The following is a 17,685-nucleotide window of genomic DNA, read 5'->3' on the forward strand; positions in this document are numbered from 1 at the left end:
CTCTTGGGAACCCAAGTTCTCAACAATTGTGAATCATTAAAATCGGTAAAAACAAAGGGAAGATTTGTTTATCTGTCATTAAAAGGACACGATATTCAGAACAGGCCTCACGACTCCCTGAACAATACATTGTGACAACTCCAGCAGCCCGTAACAGTTTTAAAAGAATTACCAGAATTACAACAAGCTGTTTGGCAACGAACACTTTGTAAAATGTCAGGTGTGACGTGGCCCGAAGGTTGTGCACAATGATACTCAATGTGCAGCCTTGTGTAAATGTGCAAATGCCACGGCAAAGAACAAAACCTCCGGAAAATGTGTCATAGCGTGTTTACCCCCAGATTAAATCGTTACTTGTGTTTTAAGGTTTTGCAATGTTCTTACACAAGATTAGATCGCCTGTTAATCTCCGGTTGCCCGAGAAATACCAGCATTTTTTCTTGAACAGTGTTGTGCCAAAAGAGAGAGACTTTGAGGTTATGAACATATGCCTTATTTCTGTTAGTGTCATAGAAGCATACTTACAGATATTTTAAGGAGGTTTGTGTGAGCTATGGCCCATTGCCATGCCCTGACAGTCATAAGACACATGCCAAGTATCAAACTTTTTCTTGATTTTTCACAATGTGCTACTGTATATATGTTGGAGGAAGCCTGACACACTTGGTGCATACATAATTACATTAAGGAGGTACATTTATAAATCATCACTTTCAAAATAGTTTCACCTGTCTCTGTGAGTTACAGGGTTTTAGTCGGTGACAGGATGAAACATGCCATACATAGGTGTTACAAATCATTTGTAGGGTTTTCACGAAGAGTTCTGAATGATGTAACTTGCGCTGCACAAGCAATTTTGCTGAATTACATAATACCTGTAGTTATAATAGATACAGAACAAAATGTGGAGCATCAATTGTCCATGCCTGACCTTTTAGACATAATGCAATGTCATAGATTGATGAAAAACTGCAAATCAGATACAAATTGGTGGTGATGTGTTGCTTTCTCTTGCGGAGTCACACAGTTCTCAGCGCTGCAGTGTCCCTGCAAATGCAGTGATTATTTTAGCATCTGTCATCTCTATATTTAGTGAGGTATCACACCACACGACAACTCACTGTACTCTTGCTCTTCTCATACTATCATGCGATCAGGTGTTTAATGTGACATCACATTACTTTTTAAGGTAGGTGGTGGAGATAGCAATGACACTCCTTGATGGCAACAGCCATCCCCAGCAGGATTACAAAATGGCACACACACACACACACACACACACACACACACACACACACACACACACACACACACACACACACAGAAAGGTTTAGGAACAACTCAAAAAAAACAAAAAAAAAACATGAAGAAGCACAAGATCCCAAACTGATCAAATATCTGTGGGATAGGGGTGGGAAATATGACGATGTTAAATCGTGAAGGATTACAACATGAAGACAATCTGTCAAACTGCAGAGATCGTGGGATCGTCTAGGGCACATTCTATAAATTGCAGTTCTATGCTGATGCACCGACACACCAGACGTATTACGTCGTCAACCTGACCGACCAATCATAGCGGCAGTGACGCGCCCTAGAGCCCTAGTATATACAGTCAATGGGAGAGCCATGGCTGAAAGACAAACGTTGGTCACTTAAAAAGATTCCACTCCCATTACATGGAATACATTTGGATTTTCCTCAACTGATGAAGCGCAGGCAAATGTTCTGTGCAAAGAACCAGAACAGGTTCGCACGTCGGGTGGCAACACGACGAACCTGTTCAATCATGTGAAGAGGAAGCATCCCAAATGCAGGCAAAACGGTGACTATTTAAAATAAAATCTGTTAAGAAAGGTTCATTGGACTAAATTGTCTGTTTTTCATTTTTCAATTTAAGATCGTGATAAAAATCGAAATTGTGATATGATATTTTTGCTATATCGCCCAATCCTACTGTGGGATGATCCACAGAGGCCCCTCCCCTCAACACATAGGCCCCCATTAACAATACTGACACCACAGGACACCCGCAGGACAATGGTCATAATGTTATGGCTGATCAGTGTATACCTTCCCACACACACTACTCCCTGGCTGGATTGTTTGTTCTGCTAGTTTTGCATCTTTCTGTTTGCTTGTTTTTGACCTCTAACCGTGTCTCTTTAACACCTTTTACCTTCGTTATTTCTGTTTTCTGGAGCAGTCACCAAGTCAACTTTATTTCAACAGATTTGCTTTTGTGCTGTGTATTTGAGTCCACATCAAAGATCTCACAAGTTGGGAAAATAGCCCAATGTTTTACAAAATCACTAGCCACCTAGTTTGTCGTGTCTGATGAACTGTTCTTTTAGAAGCGTGTGAAAGTGAAGCTTCTTTCCGCTCCGGGGGGGAATTTCATGAACCCAAATGTCAGCATGCCTGAGGCAGAGCACAGTCTATGAAGTGTCTGTGTTGTCTCTCTTTGTTAGCCTGCCTTTACCATGACAGTGCAGATCAAAGTGTACAGTACTGAAGTCATTAACTTGGTCCCTCCACAGACTTCCCTGAGTTTTTTTCCCATGGGGCTTTATAAGCAATCCCGTTACTGTACGAACTCACATCCACGTCCAGCGTGAAATAATTTCTGTATAAAGCAGTTGGAGGCCAATCTGGAACAATTCCACCGAAAGTTAAATCAGTATTTATCCTGGAATTACACAGACATTTTTGCGTTACAAGAAATATATCTAAAATACATTAGCTTACCTCAATTTGAAAAGGAATGCTTGTGTATTCCAGTCGTGTAGCATTTGATACCGGTGCAGCTCGTGGAAAGAATAATCTTAGCTGGACGCTGCACGCAAAGTACTGGAAAGCAAACAAAAGGTGCTGAATTAAAACATACCCAACGGAGGCTTTGGCTATCACATATTACTCTTAAAGCCAGTGAGTGTTAAGTGTGCGTGTGAACCTATAATAATTCCCCCTGAACGTCAGCGATGTTTCTTTTGCAGGCTGAAGAGTTAGGCAGGATCCATTCCCACCTTAATGAATGTCTTTGTCTTTAAAACCACAGCCTTGCTTGGATTCGGATGGAGCAAATTAGACTCAGGCTCAAATAACTTGGCCATGAGGCATGTTGCTGCAGCCACCTATGGCGCCTTTATCATGTTAGTTGATGTTTTGCCTCAGCGTTGCAGATTCCTGCAGCTTTTGCTGTATGCAGTTGCAAAATGTTCTTGACTGTTATAGGATCTGGTTTTATTTAATGAAATGTATTTCCAGTGCAGGTGCAACAAAGTTCAACACCAGTGCGCGTGATCCAATGATCTCAAGATGAGCAGCGGTACAAGTCCCTCAGTATTCGACCTGTTTTCAGAAGCCTTGGTAGAACACAATGTAACGCAACTGTACAGAGTACAGAGCACAGGCTTGGATGGAGGCTTGGATATGTAACACATGCAGCTGAACCGTCAGTCTTGGTCTATTTATACTGTGCTGTTACCGAAGGTTTGTTTTTGATTTAAAGCAGTATGAGAAGGTGAGGGTTCACAGTGACTGACATTAAAAAAAAATAAAAGTCAGGTGTGGATGCAAGTAGACCATCACATCCGTCACTGATAAAAGTTAACAGGGAGTTTTGGTTGAGCTCTCCTCAAAGGCTCAGTCGAGGTGCTATTCTCACTCGCTGTTGAGTAACATATCTCTGCAGGTACTTTTCTAATCTCACTCCTCTAATTTTTCCGCGCTGCACATGGGATGACAGCTCTTACGTTCTGTCGACTCAGTCCGCGCCGGAAAGAGACATGACGCACTGAAACTCGACTCCTCGCTCTCTGTATAGAGCTGGGGACTATATAAAGACGAAACTGTCCCTCTCAACCCCCTCAACCCGCGCACACACACACACGTGCACACGTACTCGTCATTTATTCGCTGTCTCCCCATCAACTACTTTATCTCGCCAAACCTCCCTTTTCCTTGAAGAATGCACCCTTGAGCATCCTCACAGCCTTGTTAGCATTCATCCGGTGCATCTAACAAGAATGGCCACTCTGTTTCTCTCCAATCAATCAGAGGGCCCCCAGAAAAAACGCATCTCCCCTGGACGCCAACACCTCTGTCTTCGCTGCTCTTCTGGCGACTGCGAGGCTCCGCGCGTGATTCCGGGCACTGGGATACCTAGAAACTAGGTCTTGTAGTCGGTGCCAGTTTCCATGGTTCCCCCCCACTATCAAAGGGATGTTCTTTCTGGGCCTGGTGTGTTTGTGAAATCCCCGTGAAAAGATGGCTCTGTGTCCAGAGGTCCCGAGAACCACCCGAGAGCAGAATTCCTCCGTGACTCTGACTGAGTTGGAGCTGTGCAGCGCAGCGGATGGAATGGAAAGTGGGGGAGACGACACAGAAGCAGCGTGCTTGGGTGCTGGCTCGGTGCCACGCATCGGTTAGGAGCACAGGGGACTAGGTCACAGTGGGGGTACACAGGGAGGAAGTAAACAGGCCAGTGTGTACACAATCTCACGAGCAGACGCACAGTTAGTCACAATAACACAGACACACGCAGACATCTGTGAAAGCCCCTAAAAGACATGAATGACTCATGATTAGTTTTAACTGCAATGTTTAATCTTTATGTAGGTTGTCATCAAACTTCCCCCCAGAAAAGAAATGAAACCAGGGATGCATCTGTGCACCGGCTGCCTCTGGCAAACCAAAGCGAGACACAAGTGTCTCAGAGACTGCAAAACAGAAAGAAATGCAATCTCATTTGTTTATGATTTATTGCAAGGGCAGGACCAGGTAAATATGGAATTCATAAAGAAAAGTGGCGAAAATGAAATGGGTATGGGAATAGCAGAAGACATCTGTGGGGGAAAAGCCTGAAATATGTCAACATTTGCTCTCTGAATGCTAGACAGTGTTTGAGCCAATTTAAAACCCTGCATATGTTACATCATTCAAGGGCTAAACTGCATAGACAGACACAGGCAGACTTACTTCACAGATATGCACTATGCCCCAAACTAGAAGATTTCAGGACTGAAATATTTTCGTTTTTTCAAAGGTTATTAGGATTACGATGAAAACCAGATCCTGGGGGCATCAGCAAACTCTCAAATACCGCAGAATACTCACCACTTGTCTTATGGCTTCCTGTGAGGAAAAAATCATCCTCTCACATTGGAAGAGGAAACACATCTAAAGTGAAAGTAATAAATAAATTGGGCAGAAGTCTTGCTACCATCAGGAGATGTTTGGATTTTTTACCTTTAAATGTAAGGAAAATTGTCATTACAGGTCTTGTTTTATCACACTTACCTCTGAAAATCCACGCTGAGTGGAGGACGGACCAAATCCGCATATTTGGTCCGTCTTCCACTCGGCGTCAACACTCACCGGGCACGACAAAGGTGCAGAACAGCAGCATAGCGCTGGCTTGTGTGCCGGCAATATTCACGCGATATCGCGCGATAATCCTGGACGTACACGAGACTGCGGTATTACGTTCCAGCCTTTGAAGAATGTGTTGTATCATAAATGATTTTGTGCTGCTCCACTTCAGTTCGGCCATGACGTAATGTTGATGTGAAGTTGTGAGGCTAGGTGAACGGCGTATTGTGTTTCATTTTGAAAGGGGGCAAAAGTATTTTACGTTGATTCTGTGTTGGATTTCCTGTCCTGATGCAATCTGCTCTGTTGAGCTCGGCGCGGTTTAGCAACGGCTCCGTCAAAACTAGAAAAGCTACGGAATGATAGCTTAATGCTGATCTAGCGACAGGAAGTACGAACTGGAGTCTGTTCATGGTGTTTTATTTTGAAAAACGACTAGATTCGCTCTGCAGTTTCTGCCTGACTTCCTGTCCGAACGATCTGCTCTCTGTCTAGCTTGCGAGTGTGGCTCGCATCGAGCGTCAAAAATAGAACAGAGGCGTAATGCCGGCGTGGCCGATACACTTCTGAAACGGAGCACTACGTAGCCGGTGGAGGTTGATACATTGACTTTAATGGGCACGTATTACTCGCAATGACACAACGCTTCCAGTACATGACGCAGACGGACCCGGTGGAATTTAGGGGTTAGACTCATATATAAATAAACCGAAGGTTAAAAACAGATTTATTTCCTCATTTCTTGTTTTTATTAAGAAAATATCAGTGACTAAACTGCCATGGGTATTATACAAATGTCTGTCTTTTAGTTGTGATGAACATGGATACATCACCAGGCATGCTACCGAAGGTAGATTTTCTTTACCTTAAGTTAAAACAAACGAGATGAATAGTACTGTATTTTACAGAGCCATGGTGATATGGAACAACCTGCCTGTAAGTATCATACAAGAAAATAAAAAGATATTATTAACAAAACAGCTCTCGTTGTCTGCTGATATTTAGTTGAAGCTACTTTATAAAAGTAATCAATGTAAGTCTAAATGATTTATGAGACCCAAACGATGAATTTAGTACCATCACTTCTCATGCAAGTCGATATATAACTGACCATTTGACTATTTATGAACTATGCAAGAACTACATTCTGGTGTTAAAGCTTCCTCGAACTGGGTCCTGTACTATACATACTGTATGCATGATTTTTTTTTCTTTTTGTTTTGGAGATTGTTGCGAGGTGTTTTTTAGTTGTTGTTTCCGTTGTTTTGTTGTGTGGTGTGTTTTGAGTAATTGAGCACCGCAGTGTAAAGATAACTGCGTTGGGTGTGGACTCCCGGAAGAATAGCGATGGTCAAAGCTAATGGAGATCCAATTAAGTGATAAATAAATGATAAATGGAAATGCATTTGACTGACACATTACATCTTGGAAGGATTCAGTATGATCTGAATGACGAGCTGAACGACTCCAACAAGACCTGGAACCTCATATTTAGGACAATGTGTAGCACAACCCAGAGTTGTGGGCGAGGCGGGGTGGGACAGGGATTTTTTTTCATCACCCCAGGTATCGTTTTCTTAAGTTTATTTAAGTTGGTGTATTGTGTTTTTAATGACCAAACGAAGACCAAACCACTGCTGCCACTGACCATTTAAAGCTAAGATAAAAAAAATAAATAAATGCAAATTAGCTAGCTCACCACATGTTAATCACGCAACCAACAACATATAAAAACATCGTCACTCCAGCAACCCACAGTGTATTATGAAAACATAACAACAACAACAACAAAAAAACAAAAACAAAAAAACACTTGAAATTAAGATAAATAATCAAAAATAACTATAGAGCTAACACTGTGTTTACTCACCAGAGAGACAGCGCAGCGTTAACTGTTGCTTTCTCCGGGGGGCACGACCCTAGTCAGCACGGGTGTTGCATTCACTGGCCAAAAAAAAAAACTGTAATAAATAATGTAAACAGTGTAACAGGTGGCAAGTAAAAGAACACTATTGACTTGGTTACACCAAGAAAGGTTATGCTACTGATCTGCTGTTGCTTCACAATAAAAAATATTTGAAACAGATTGTGCCGAGAGTCGAAAACGAAATAACATAGAAAACGTGGATGTGAATCATTCTGCATACGGCAACAATGAATATGAAAATTGCCACCACACGAGAATTAAGAAAGAATGAATTCAAAAAAAGAAACTGTCTGCGTGTGGTCTAAACTTATGTGATTTGCACACTTTATAAATCACATAAACTTAAAATTAAAATTAAAATACATTTTTTTTTATATCTTAGAAACACGAGAAGAAAATTCAAAGCAGATGTATTTCAAGTATTACTCAAACATGTATTTACATATTTCGGTAATGTAGTCTGTACATGACTCATGTCCCGGCAATCCTGCTGGCGCTCCCTGCAGTAAGCTATTTACATTGTGCACATGAATTAGGAAGATTCTGGAAACGCCCGCATTGACTCACCGGAAGGTGATAACAGACAAGGAATTACAGAAGAAACGTCAAAGGATGGAATACCCTGCACTGTGTGAGGATGAGTAAAATCAGATTAGGACAGTCTCTCAGGTGTGAACAAATATGCAAGCATTTGATGCTTTCAGGAAAAAAAAAAAATTAAAACAAGTTTCCTTCCAAAAGATTTAACATGAGACTTGGTGTGAGCAATGTTCTTTGCACGCGTATAAATGTGCATGTGTGACTGTTGTGTGATTGCATTTATTTTCAGAGCTTTTATCCCAAGTTTACAATACACTACAAAAGCACAATTGTCCTTTGAGACCGAGCGGTCGGATGTCAAAGGAGCAACAACCAGTAGCACCAGCCTTTCCAGTTTAATCCTCTGACTCAGTTTCCCACCGCTCACGCCCTTAAATTCTACAGGAACGACAAACTTCTGTATATTCATCAAATTTAACTTTAACTTTTAGTTCAGCGTGTACTTTGTACTGACTATGTAACACTATGGTGTGACTGGAGCTGCAGCAGAGCACTTGATGAATCCCCAGGATACCGATGGCACCTCTGACAGTGGAAAGAGGAACTGTGTTGAGGTTTCGGCATGCTGCATCTCAGTTACCAGCATATCATTGTTATCGTCCTTCTGGCACGTCAAGGCTGCCGGTTCCTGCCTAGCTCTAATGTCTGTGAAGGTTCTCAGTCATCCAGCTCGTGGTACATCCAAAAAGTGTTTTAAAAATTCAACTGGAGTTGTTGAGTTTAGGGAACTCTGAATCTAGCTCAGATCCAACCTCAGTAACACTGCGGTTTCTCAATGACAAGTAGTAGCAACAAGAAATCACACCTAAAGTGTTAAGTATTTACAGTAAAATATTGTTAAAATAGCAAAGTAGAAACTGCGGTTTGGTCACTCTGACTGGCACTGATCAGGCATAACATTATGACCACCTTCCTTATACCGTGTAAGTCTCCCTTGTGCCTCCAAAGCATTTGTGACTCATTGGCAGAGAATGGCCCTTCTGAGGGTGATTGGCAACACAATGTGGACCATTCCACAGACACTTAATCGGTTTGGGATCTAGTGAATTTGGAGGCCAGGTCAACAACTTGTGTGCGTGCCTGTGTCGGGCTGCATCCTGCCAGGGATGCCTGCTGTGTCACTGTTATTGAGCGGGAGTGTGTGGTCTGGTCTAGGTGGGTGCTACATGTCCAAGTAGCGAATGAATGCCAGGTCCAAAGGTTTCCCAGCAGAACACTGAATTATCACAAGATGTCATAATGTTATGTCTGATCGGTTTATAACACAATTAGATTGTTCACACTGAAGAATTAGCATGTAAGAGAGTTTGTGAGCTGATTAATGGGGGAAGGAAAAAAAAAACGGAACGTCTAAAGATATGCTTTCAGTTTTTGGACTTTTTCCTCTAATCTTTCATGTCAGGAGAGACATTTGAACATTTGGTAAACCAGCTTAGAGGGAACTATTATTACCTCACAGCTTATTACAACAGAACTCATAGATGTCAGAAATGTGATTTGCTTTCGTGAGACACCAGAAGCCAGAAGCAGATGTATGAAGATACATCAAATGGAGAAAAAAAATTATATCTACTGGGTATCCACATCAAAAACTCTGGTGGGAATCCTTTAAGCTTGATCCGGTTTTAATGTCAAAATCTGAACTAATTAACTGAATGACGAGGAACAGCCTGCTGACATCCTCTACTGCCCCATCAGTGCAGCTACGCAGCAGCATCACTGCTGCTGCTGTGTAGTGATTCAGCCTCCCGCTCCGGGACATGTCAGAAGGACAGCTGTTGGCCCGGCTATGGTAGCCTGGAGCCGGGCTTTCACACTGATGGACACGGAGCGTGATGGTTCACTGTGCTTCGCCACAAAGAAACCACTGACCTGATTTGATCTGAAAGGCTCAGGGAGCGAAACATAAGAGGGTTGTGACATGTTGTCACAGGTTTTAAGCAGTTGCACCCTCCCTTTGAATTTAGGCTGACACAGTTGCCGGCTGCAATCTGCATGTCCGTATGGTTCCACACAAAATAAAATGACTAAAAGGCTTTTGTTTTAGACTCTTCTGCTCTCACGTTGAATGCTCGTGGGTGCAGCCGCGGCCTAGCCTAGTGACTTAAAAAGCGGGGCGGTCATTGGTTTGAATCCCAGCACTGATAGGGTGACATTTCCAGCAGCGCTTTGCCTCCTTGGCACCCGGTCCTCTTGAAGTGCCCTTGAGTAAGGCAGAGAACCTCAGATGAGCCGCACGTGGATGGCCGCTGCTCTGAGTGTGCTCACCATCTCGTGTGCATCCGTGTGCCAGTGGATGGATCGAATGCAGAAGAAAAAATGGTTTAACAGCGTTTCGGACAAGGAAGCAATTCCTTTGTGCACGTCAAATGGTTTTAATTTAATACCACCACTAATAAAGCAATTCCCTCAAGGACAATAGAATTGTTTAAGAGGAACGGGAAAACGCTGTGATATTTTTTTTTTCATTATTTTTTTTTTTAACCACAGTGTTGAAAATGGGCTGACTGCGCACATAATGCCAGCCGAATGCCTCACTTTCACTGAGTAGATTCATTTCCACTGTGGCTTCAGAAAGAAAAAAAAAAAAAGCACCTGGGACTCCCCACATCGTGGCAGATGGAGGAACAACCGCACGCCCACTCGTGGGCTGGAGGCTCCGCTCCGAGGGGCCAAACATAACAATAACCCTCAGGCTGGTCAGCACTCGTACGCTACTCTGCTTTCCATGAATCTGCAGTGCTGAATCCGAGGTTTTCCATGGTCACGGCGTCTTCTGGGTTTACAGAGAATGCTTTGGATAACGTAAACGGACATAAAACAGCACAGAGGTGGAAGAACTACACGATAACTGTGACACCCTCTATACGTCTGAATATGAATTACACAGCGTAAAAATATATATTTTTCATACTTTATTCCACTTATTATGACTTATCACTTTACATTATTGGGAGCATCTTGCAAAGCTCAGCTCCTTGAAATAAATAATTGCTATCTTATCTTCACTCCTTAACAGTTCAGTTTCAGCCAATGTGGTGAGTTTTCTTGAAGTAGATGTTGTGTGGCTGAATTTCACTGGGAAGACGTTTAGAAACCAATGAAACTACAACTTACAGACGCAAGTGACAGAATTCTTTCTCCCTCTGCTGGACATAGACTAGAAGTGCTTCTACATTTTGTACTGAGTTTTATTCCTGAAGTGGCGGGCTGATATGGGAATCATTAGAATAATTACTTAGATGTATGGGGATTAGGTGGTGAATGTCTAAAGTAATTATACTACTGCCCCCTCTCGCTCTCTCTCTGCAATAAGGATGAGTTAAACTAACTTTAAATAAAAGAGAAGAAGTAGGTCACAAAAGACTTAATTTTATATATGTAGAAAGAGAGATTAGAAGGTAATTTTAGAAGTACTGGAAAAAAAAATAAGCTTGCGGTTTGCACACTATAATTTACCCAGTTTCGTTATAACACATTTTATGAGGATCTCATGAGTGAAGATCTGTCAAATATTGGTTTCCCTGGAATATCATCAAAGCCTGGAAATATGTTTATGACTAACTTTTGACTGGAAATTTAAGTCACTAGAGAACAAACATGGAAAATTCTATACGGTTAATGTTTGACCTCAAACCAACTCCAACAATCAGGAATAACACTATTGTCAGACTCATTGATATGGAAGTTTAGAGTGGCAATTAATGGATAAACTTTGACCTGGGCAGTGTGGCTAAGAAATTTTTCCACTGACCCGCACTACATGGAAAAGTCCAAGATAATTTGGTGTTTTGTTGAGAGAGTAAATAATTGACAACAATTTTCTCTATCTGTGCTTGTGGGTGTGGAGGGTGGGGAGGATGAAATAATTATGACGAAAGAAATTTATCTCAACCCCCCCTTTTTTTCCCACTCCCAGTCCTCCTCTGGTTTCACATTAAACCTGTCACTCACATTTAAAAAGAAATGCCATTTAGTATCAGAGCTACACTAAAATGCAAAAACACAAATAAAAATATTAATAAAAATTTTAAAAAGATACTACTCTCTTGCTAATTTTTACATGGTGTCTCAATTGAACCAGGTAGAAAAGCTACAAAGCTACATCCACAAAAACGAATAAAACTTCTTACGGTGAAAAAACGAACAAACAAACAAACAAAACATATATATAGTTAGTTGACATCTAGTACATTTCTAACACAACTAATTTCTGATGTAGCGCAGCAAAGATATTGACAACGACAAGATATAAATCCGCCCGTTCGTGTTGACAGTAAAGACACATTCGTTACAACTAAACTCCCTTTATGAGGCCACCTTTACGTGTAGACTAATAAATACACAAACTGTGACAATAATGTATTAATTATTTTCTGTTTGCTGTCGTCGGATGAGATTTGATACGACTACACCGACTACAGACTTTATGCTCCGGAAGTTCCTGTATTATTTTTTTTTTTTATTGCGTAACAGGAAGTTGTTTACCGTAATGCTCTCGCCGAGGTTGATATATCTTTGGACGTGCCAGGATGACAGACGCAGGTTTTGGACGGTGACTGCATATTCACTATTTTGGAGGACACACAGTCTGCATAGGTGATCCACGCCATCTTTCTGTAACACGGTCGCATTTTAACAACAAGCCGCTTTAACTAGAAACACGGTCTTCGGCATAAAGCGTTTTAAATTACTACACTTTTCTATCCGGGGTTTTCCCGACTTTTTCCACTGTTGAACAAAGCACGCTATGAGCTAGCTTAATCTACAAAACACGTAACGCTTATTAATCTAACTCCCTTAATCCTTAACATGTTTCTGTGGTTGTTTGCTTTCAAACTGAGAGATGTGTCCTGCTAACTTCACATTTAACACGTACAACTTCGTTAAAAACAAGCTACAACGGTGCCTTGTCTTGATACCAGCCTTGTTTGTGTATACGTAGCTAATATAAATGCGCGGTACAACACTAGTGGCTGTAAAATACTCATTTGATTCCTGTGTCGTCATTAAATTATTCAACTTGTAGCATAATTGGCTAAGCTTAACACTGAAGTGGTTTGTATTTAGTGGCATCTGTCGGGTGCTGATATTATACAAAGCCCCTCTAGATGGCGCACTGCTACACGTGTAAAGCTGGTGTCCTGGTAACCTCTGATTTATAAAAAGCAAAACTATGCAAAACAAAAAACAAAACAAAACAGTGTTGCATTATTCTTTCACCAAGATCTAGTATTGACTATGGGAGAGTCTGACCACTGTACAAAATCTTCTCCAGTACATCCCAAAGATTCTCAAAAACTCTTTTACAATTAGGTAGTCAGCTGACCTCATCCTTTGGACATAATGTTGCTGAACCTGGACCCGACCAACTGCAGCATTGACCCCACAGGCTTGTGCAGTAGACACTAGGCTTGATGTGGGCATCATTTCATCTGCCTCTCTTCTTATAATGATGCCCCATCACTCTGGAACAGGGTCAATCTGGACTCATCAGACCACATTAAATTCTTCCAATCTTTATGCTCCCTAGAAAACTGAAGTCTTTTTTTCCAGTTAGCCTCACTGATAAGCTGTCCCAGTCCCTTAAGCTCCCTTCACATTGTACATGTGGAAATTAATTTCATTATTAAACATAGCCATGAATTCTTAATAAGTCTTTAATAATACGTTGGACAGTTCTTAACTCAGTTTTAGTACCGACTGCTTCATCTCCTTAGATGTTTTCTCTGCTGGATGCATGACAATGATTTGACCCTCCTCAAACAGACTAACTTCTCGTCCATGACCACGGGATGTGTCTTTGATTGAGAAGCTACTCGTTGCATCAGTTGGGGTTAAATAACTTGTTGCCAGCTGAAAGATGATCACCCATGCAGGAATTACCCAGTAGGAGGCTCGTACCTATTTGCTTAGTTAAATGCAGGTGACAAACTTTTTTTTTTTAGCCAGGCAGCTGTATGTTATGATACAAAAAAATATTTACATATTGGATCAGGTTGAAGTAGCTAAACAAAAGATGGAAAAATAACAACTAGTGTGAATTGAGGGCTGAGGTGTTAAGTAGGCTGAATATAAATAACGACGTTCATGAATATCAGGAATAATGAACCAAAAAAAAAAAAAAACACTCCAAAAGAGGTTGGACCGAGTATTGCAAAGCACACTTTACACAGGATTGTTGACTTGTAATGACTGTACTAATTATATAAAAATAACAACTCACAGACCCTTTATTACAGCGATGTTGTTGTCTAATGAAATCATGAATTGTCTGTAATTAGTTCCTAGTTTCCACTAATTAATCAGTTATAAACTTCACAAAATACAAGAATAACCACAAGTGCCTCACTATTTAATAAACAGTAAAGATGGGTGTAATTTATCTTTAACTGTCAGGGAAGAAGTGGTTAATTGTAAGTATGAATATGAGTTATTAAAAGTTTTAGATCAGTTAAACCAGTCATGTCATGCTCGGGAGGGTTCATAATGCCACATTTTGTGTGTCTAACAACATATAACAAATGAAATATTCTTCCGTCGCTTATATTTTGTGCCTTTACTCTTGTTTTTTGCAGGCAAGGCAGAAAAGACCGTCACGGCATGTAAGAGCCTCTCAAATATTTCAGTATAAATAGCACTGAGTGAGATTACAACCAAGCGAATAATGCGTTAACGTGTTGTGTTTGGTTTTTGAAGGTCTGCGATAAAATCTCACATGTCACTGCCTGTGACGGTGGGCTTGTTGTTGGTGGGCATCCCGTACTCCGTCTCCCTAGCTGTGCAGTGGCTGTACGGCTGGCCCAACAAGCCAGGATTTAAGAAGTACACAGAGGCTCTAAAGCCAAGGTGAAATACTTTAGACACACCTTTGATTTATTGATTTATTAGTTGAATGAATGAATAGCATTTTTTTTTCTGTTCCAGGAGAATATACTGCCTGACTAAGGCTCTGCTGGAGTCTCTCAGAATCCTGCAGTATGGGAGACTTTACTTTCAGTTGATGTCGTGGTATAAGAATGAGGAGAACCATAAGTATTTTGAAAAGGTTTGTTAAGGATGAAGCATGTGCTTGTGTTATCATTATTATTAATATTATTATTATTATTATTATTATTACTCACTCAAAGATGCGTCTGTAACCTCCGCTTTTACACTCGAAAGGGCATCACGTTTGGCCGCAGAGGCACTAAGCTGGACTTGTACCACCCTCCGAAGGATGAGGGCGTGCCTGCCCCTCTGGTGGTTTTCATCTACGGGGGTGCATGGGGCTCCGGAGATCGATCCATTTACTGTTTACTGGCCAGGCAGATGGCCAAAGAGCTTCATGTGACTGTCGTCTGCCCCGATTACTGCATATATCCAAAGGTAAGAGCTTTAGAGAACGCTCGGTAAAACCCGAAATGCACTGATGTGCACCTCGCTTTGGTGTCTGGACTGACTGTTTTAATGTGGTCGCCAGGGGAATGTGTTGGGGATGGTCCAGGATATTGCTGATTGCTTGATTTGGGCCCGAGAGAGTGCACAGAAGTTCAACTTTGACCGAGTAAGTAAAGTTTTCATTTTGATTCCAACGACCAGATACATCCTAAAAAATGTTAATGGTCATAATATCCTCTTAAAATTTCAGTTTCAAGAATATTAAAGAATTTAATAGGACATTTAAAAACCTGTGGGAGGATTTGTATATTTGTTTTTTTCTGTATTAGCTTCATATTTTCCCCACTTTTGATGCTGGTATAAACAGTATGTAATCGTAAATGCTGTTGCTCTGTCTTTGGGTCTTTTACAGGACAACATTGTGTTGGTTGGCCATTCAGCAGGTGCACACTTGTGTGCCCTGACCATGCTGTTTCTCGTCGATGCAAGAGAGGAGCTTTTCATAGAGTCACGAAAGCAGCAGGACATCATGCGGTCGATAAGAGGAATGATTGGTGAGGACTCTAGTGCATCGTCACGTCTCCGTACACGTGCAAACACATTCACGTCAACGAATGCTCGGCTTTCAGGACCCCATGGCTGCCACAGAGACGGAAAGAATAAGTTATTGTTGGTGATCTGTGGCCTTTCACTTACATCTCTTGGACAGGTCTGAGTGGCGTCTACAACATCATGGACCACTACGAGCACGAGCAGAAGCGAGGCGTCGAATACGTCTCCACCATGCACAAAGCCATGAACGGACTGGACAACTTCGCGTACTACTCACCGACACACGTGCTGGAGAATCTCAGCGAGGACAAACTCAGCAGGTCAGTATTTGGCTTTGACATAAATAATAAAAAAAATTTTCACTGATGGTCTTTTTCTGTTTCTGAGCCAGACTGCCTCCGATCACGTTGCTCCACGGGACCAGCGACATTGTAGTTCCCGTCGAGTCTTCCATAAAGCTCTCCGAGCTGCTCACCTCCCTGTCTGTGAAGTCGATGCTCTACCTGCTCCCCACAGTCAACCACGCCGACATCGTCACTGACCTCATGGCGCCGGACAGGAACTTCTACTATCCCATCTACAGCTGCATCAGGCAGGAGTTCAGAAAGTTCCTGTCGGCCCAGTGACATCCCATCAGCTCACCAGTGACCAGAAAACACAGCCTCACGACATTGTTATTTATTGACTGTGCCACACACTCACTCACTCACTGTGTTTATGGTGTCAGCTGTAAAACAGAATAAATACTATTAGCCTTATATGAAGTTGATTATTTTGAGTGGTGCTGCCATAATAATGATTTAATCTTTCATTTATTATCTGTCGTCAAAGCAAGTATTCATGTTTTATTCTCCTGTGCTCTGCTTTTCCTGTTTGGATAACGTGATTATAATTATGTCTCGGAACAACTGCAGTATTATGAAGACGAACACTGTTAAAATGAGAGACCAGTGTACCTCTGTATTTTTTGATAAAATTAAATTTTTATCTTGATTTGTTGTAATGTCTCAGTGACTCTGTCAATGCTGCGTTAAACCTGTATGAAGACATTTTCAAAGATATAAAAGTCACAGAAACACTTGGTAAAGATGTGCGCTTTACACTTTATAACACATGAACTGCAGTACACAAACATTTATCATATTGAACGCTTATTGCACTCACAATGAACAGGTGTATTAAAAAAGATATATGGTGGCAGAAATGAATGAATATATCATGTTTAATTGCATATTTTAACTGTGTGTTTAACCTCAGCTAAATATTTGTCTTCCCTGGACCTGTCTCCAGTCTGTCTCAGGGCTAACACAAAGAGACAGACAAGGTTTGTATGATTTGTGTTGTGCTATATATACACACTGTATATCATTAATTGTAATTCTCTTATCATAAGGTCATATGGTGGAAGAATTTGACCTTTTAAGCACAAATGCTGCTTGGGTAGTCGTAGGCCTTTAGAAAGTCCCATTTTGCGGTTATGTTATTAACTGGCTGTTCAAAATCAAAGTCTGTTTTATTGTCAATTTATTTATATTTATTTATTTATGTGCAGCACATAAACTGCGTTACCCCAAGACCCATGGTGCAACAAGTTCAACACTAATACTAAAAATATATATAATTATATATAATATAGTTCTGCCACTTCAGTTTACACTGTTTGCACTGCTGCTACGACTACAGATCATTTTATTTGCTCTGTTACTAATGGAGACTACTACAGAATATTTTATTTGCATTAGTGTCAGTGCTACAGATCACTCTTATACTGCTGAATTTGTCCATTTGGTTTAATACAATACTATGTTTTTTGTACTGCACTTTATACCCACTTTAATATATAGCTAGTCTAC

The 17,685-nt window shown here is 41.2% G+C and overlaps 1 protein-coding gene across 1 annotated transcript; it reads left to right on the top strand.

Annotated features, from left to right (window-relative positions):
• Positions 1 to 12,399: 12,399 nt before the first annotated feature.
• Positions 12,400 to 16,830, top strand: si:dkey-193c22.1 (uncharacterized protein LOC567837 homolog). Its single transcript, XM_047590938.1, has 9 exons — positions 12,400 to 12,499; positions 14,479 to 14,505; positions 14,600 to 14,749; positions 14,828 to 14,948; positions 15,065 to 15,268; positions 15,363 to 15,446; positions 15,693 to 15,834; positions 15,990 to 16,152; positions 16,224 to 16,830. Coding segments are annotated over exons 2-9 (1,101 nt in total). The 5' UTR covers positions 12,400 to 12,499; positions 14,479 to 14,503; the 3' UTR covers positions 16,459 to 16,830.
• Positions 16,831 to 17,685: the final 855 nt, after the last annotated feature.

Source organism: Mugil cephalus, chromosome 8 (genome assembly GCF_022458985.1).
Source record: "Mugil cephalus isolate CIBA_MC_2020 chromosome 8, CIBA_Mcephalus_1.1, whole genome shotgun sequence".
Lineage (NCBI taxonomy): Eukaryota > Metazoa > Chordata > Actinopteri > Mugiliformes > Mugilidae > Mugil > Mugil cephalus.

Bases quoted from the DNA above. Each gene is read 5' to 3' on its own strand.
- si:dkey-193c22.1 (XM_047590938.1), top strand. The intron at 15,447-15,692 runs GTAAGTAAAGTT...GGTCTTTTACAG, and splicing joins AGAAGTTCAACTTTGACCGA to GACAACATTGTGTTGGTTGG. The intron at 16,153-16,223 runs GTCAGTATTTGG...TTTCTGAGCCAG, and splicing joins AGCGAGGACAAACTCAGCAG to ACTGCCTCCGATCACGTTGC.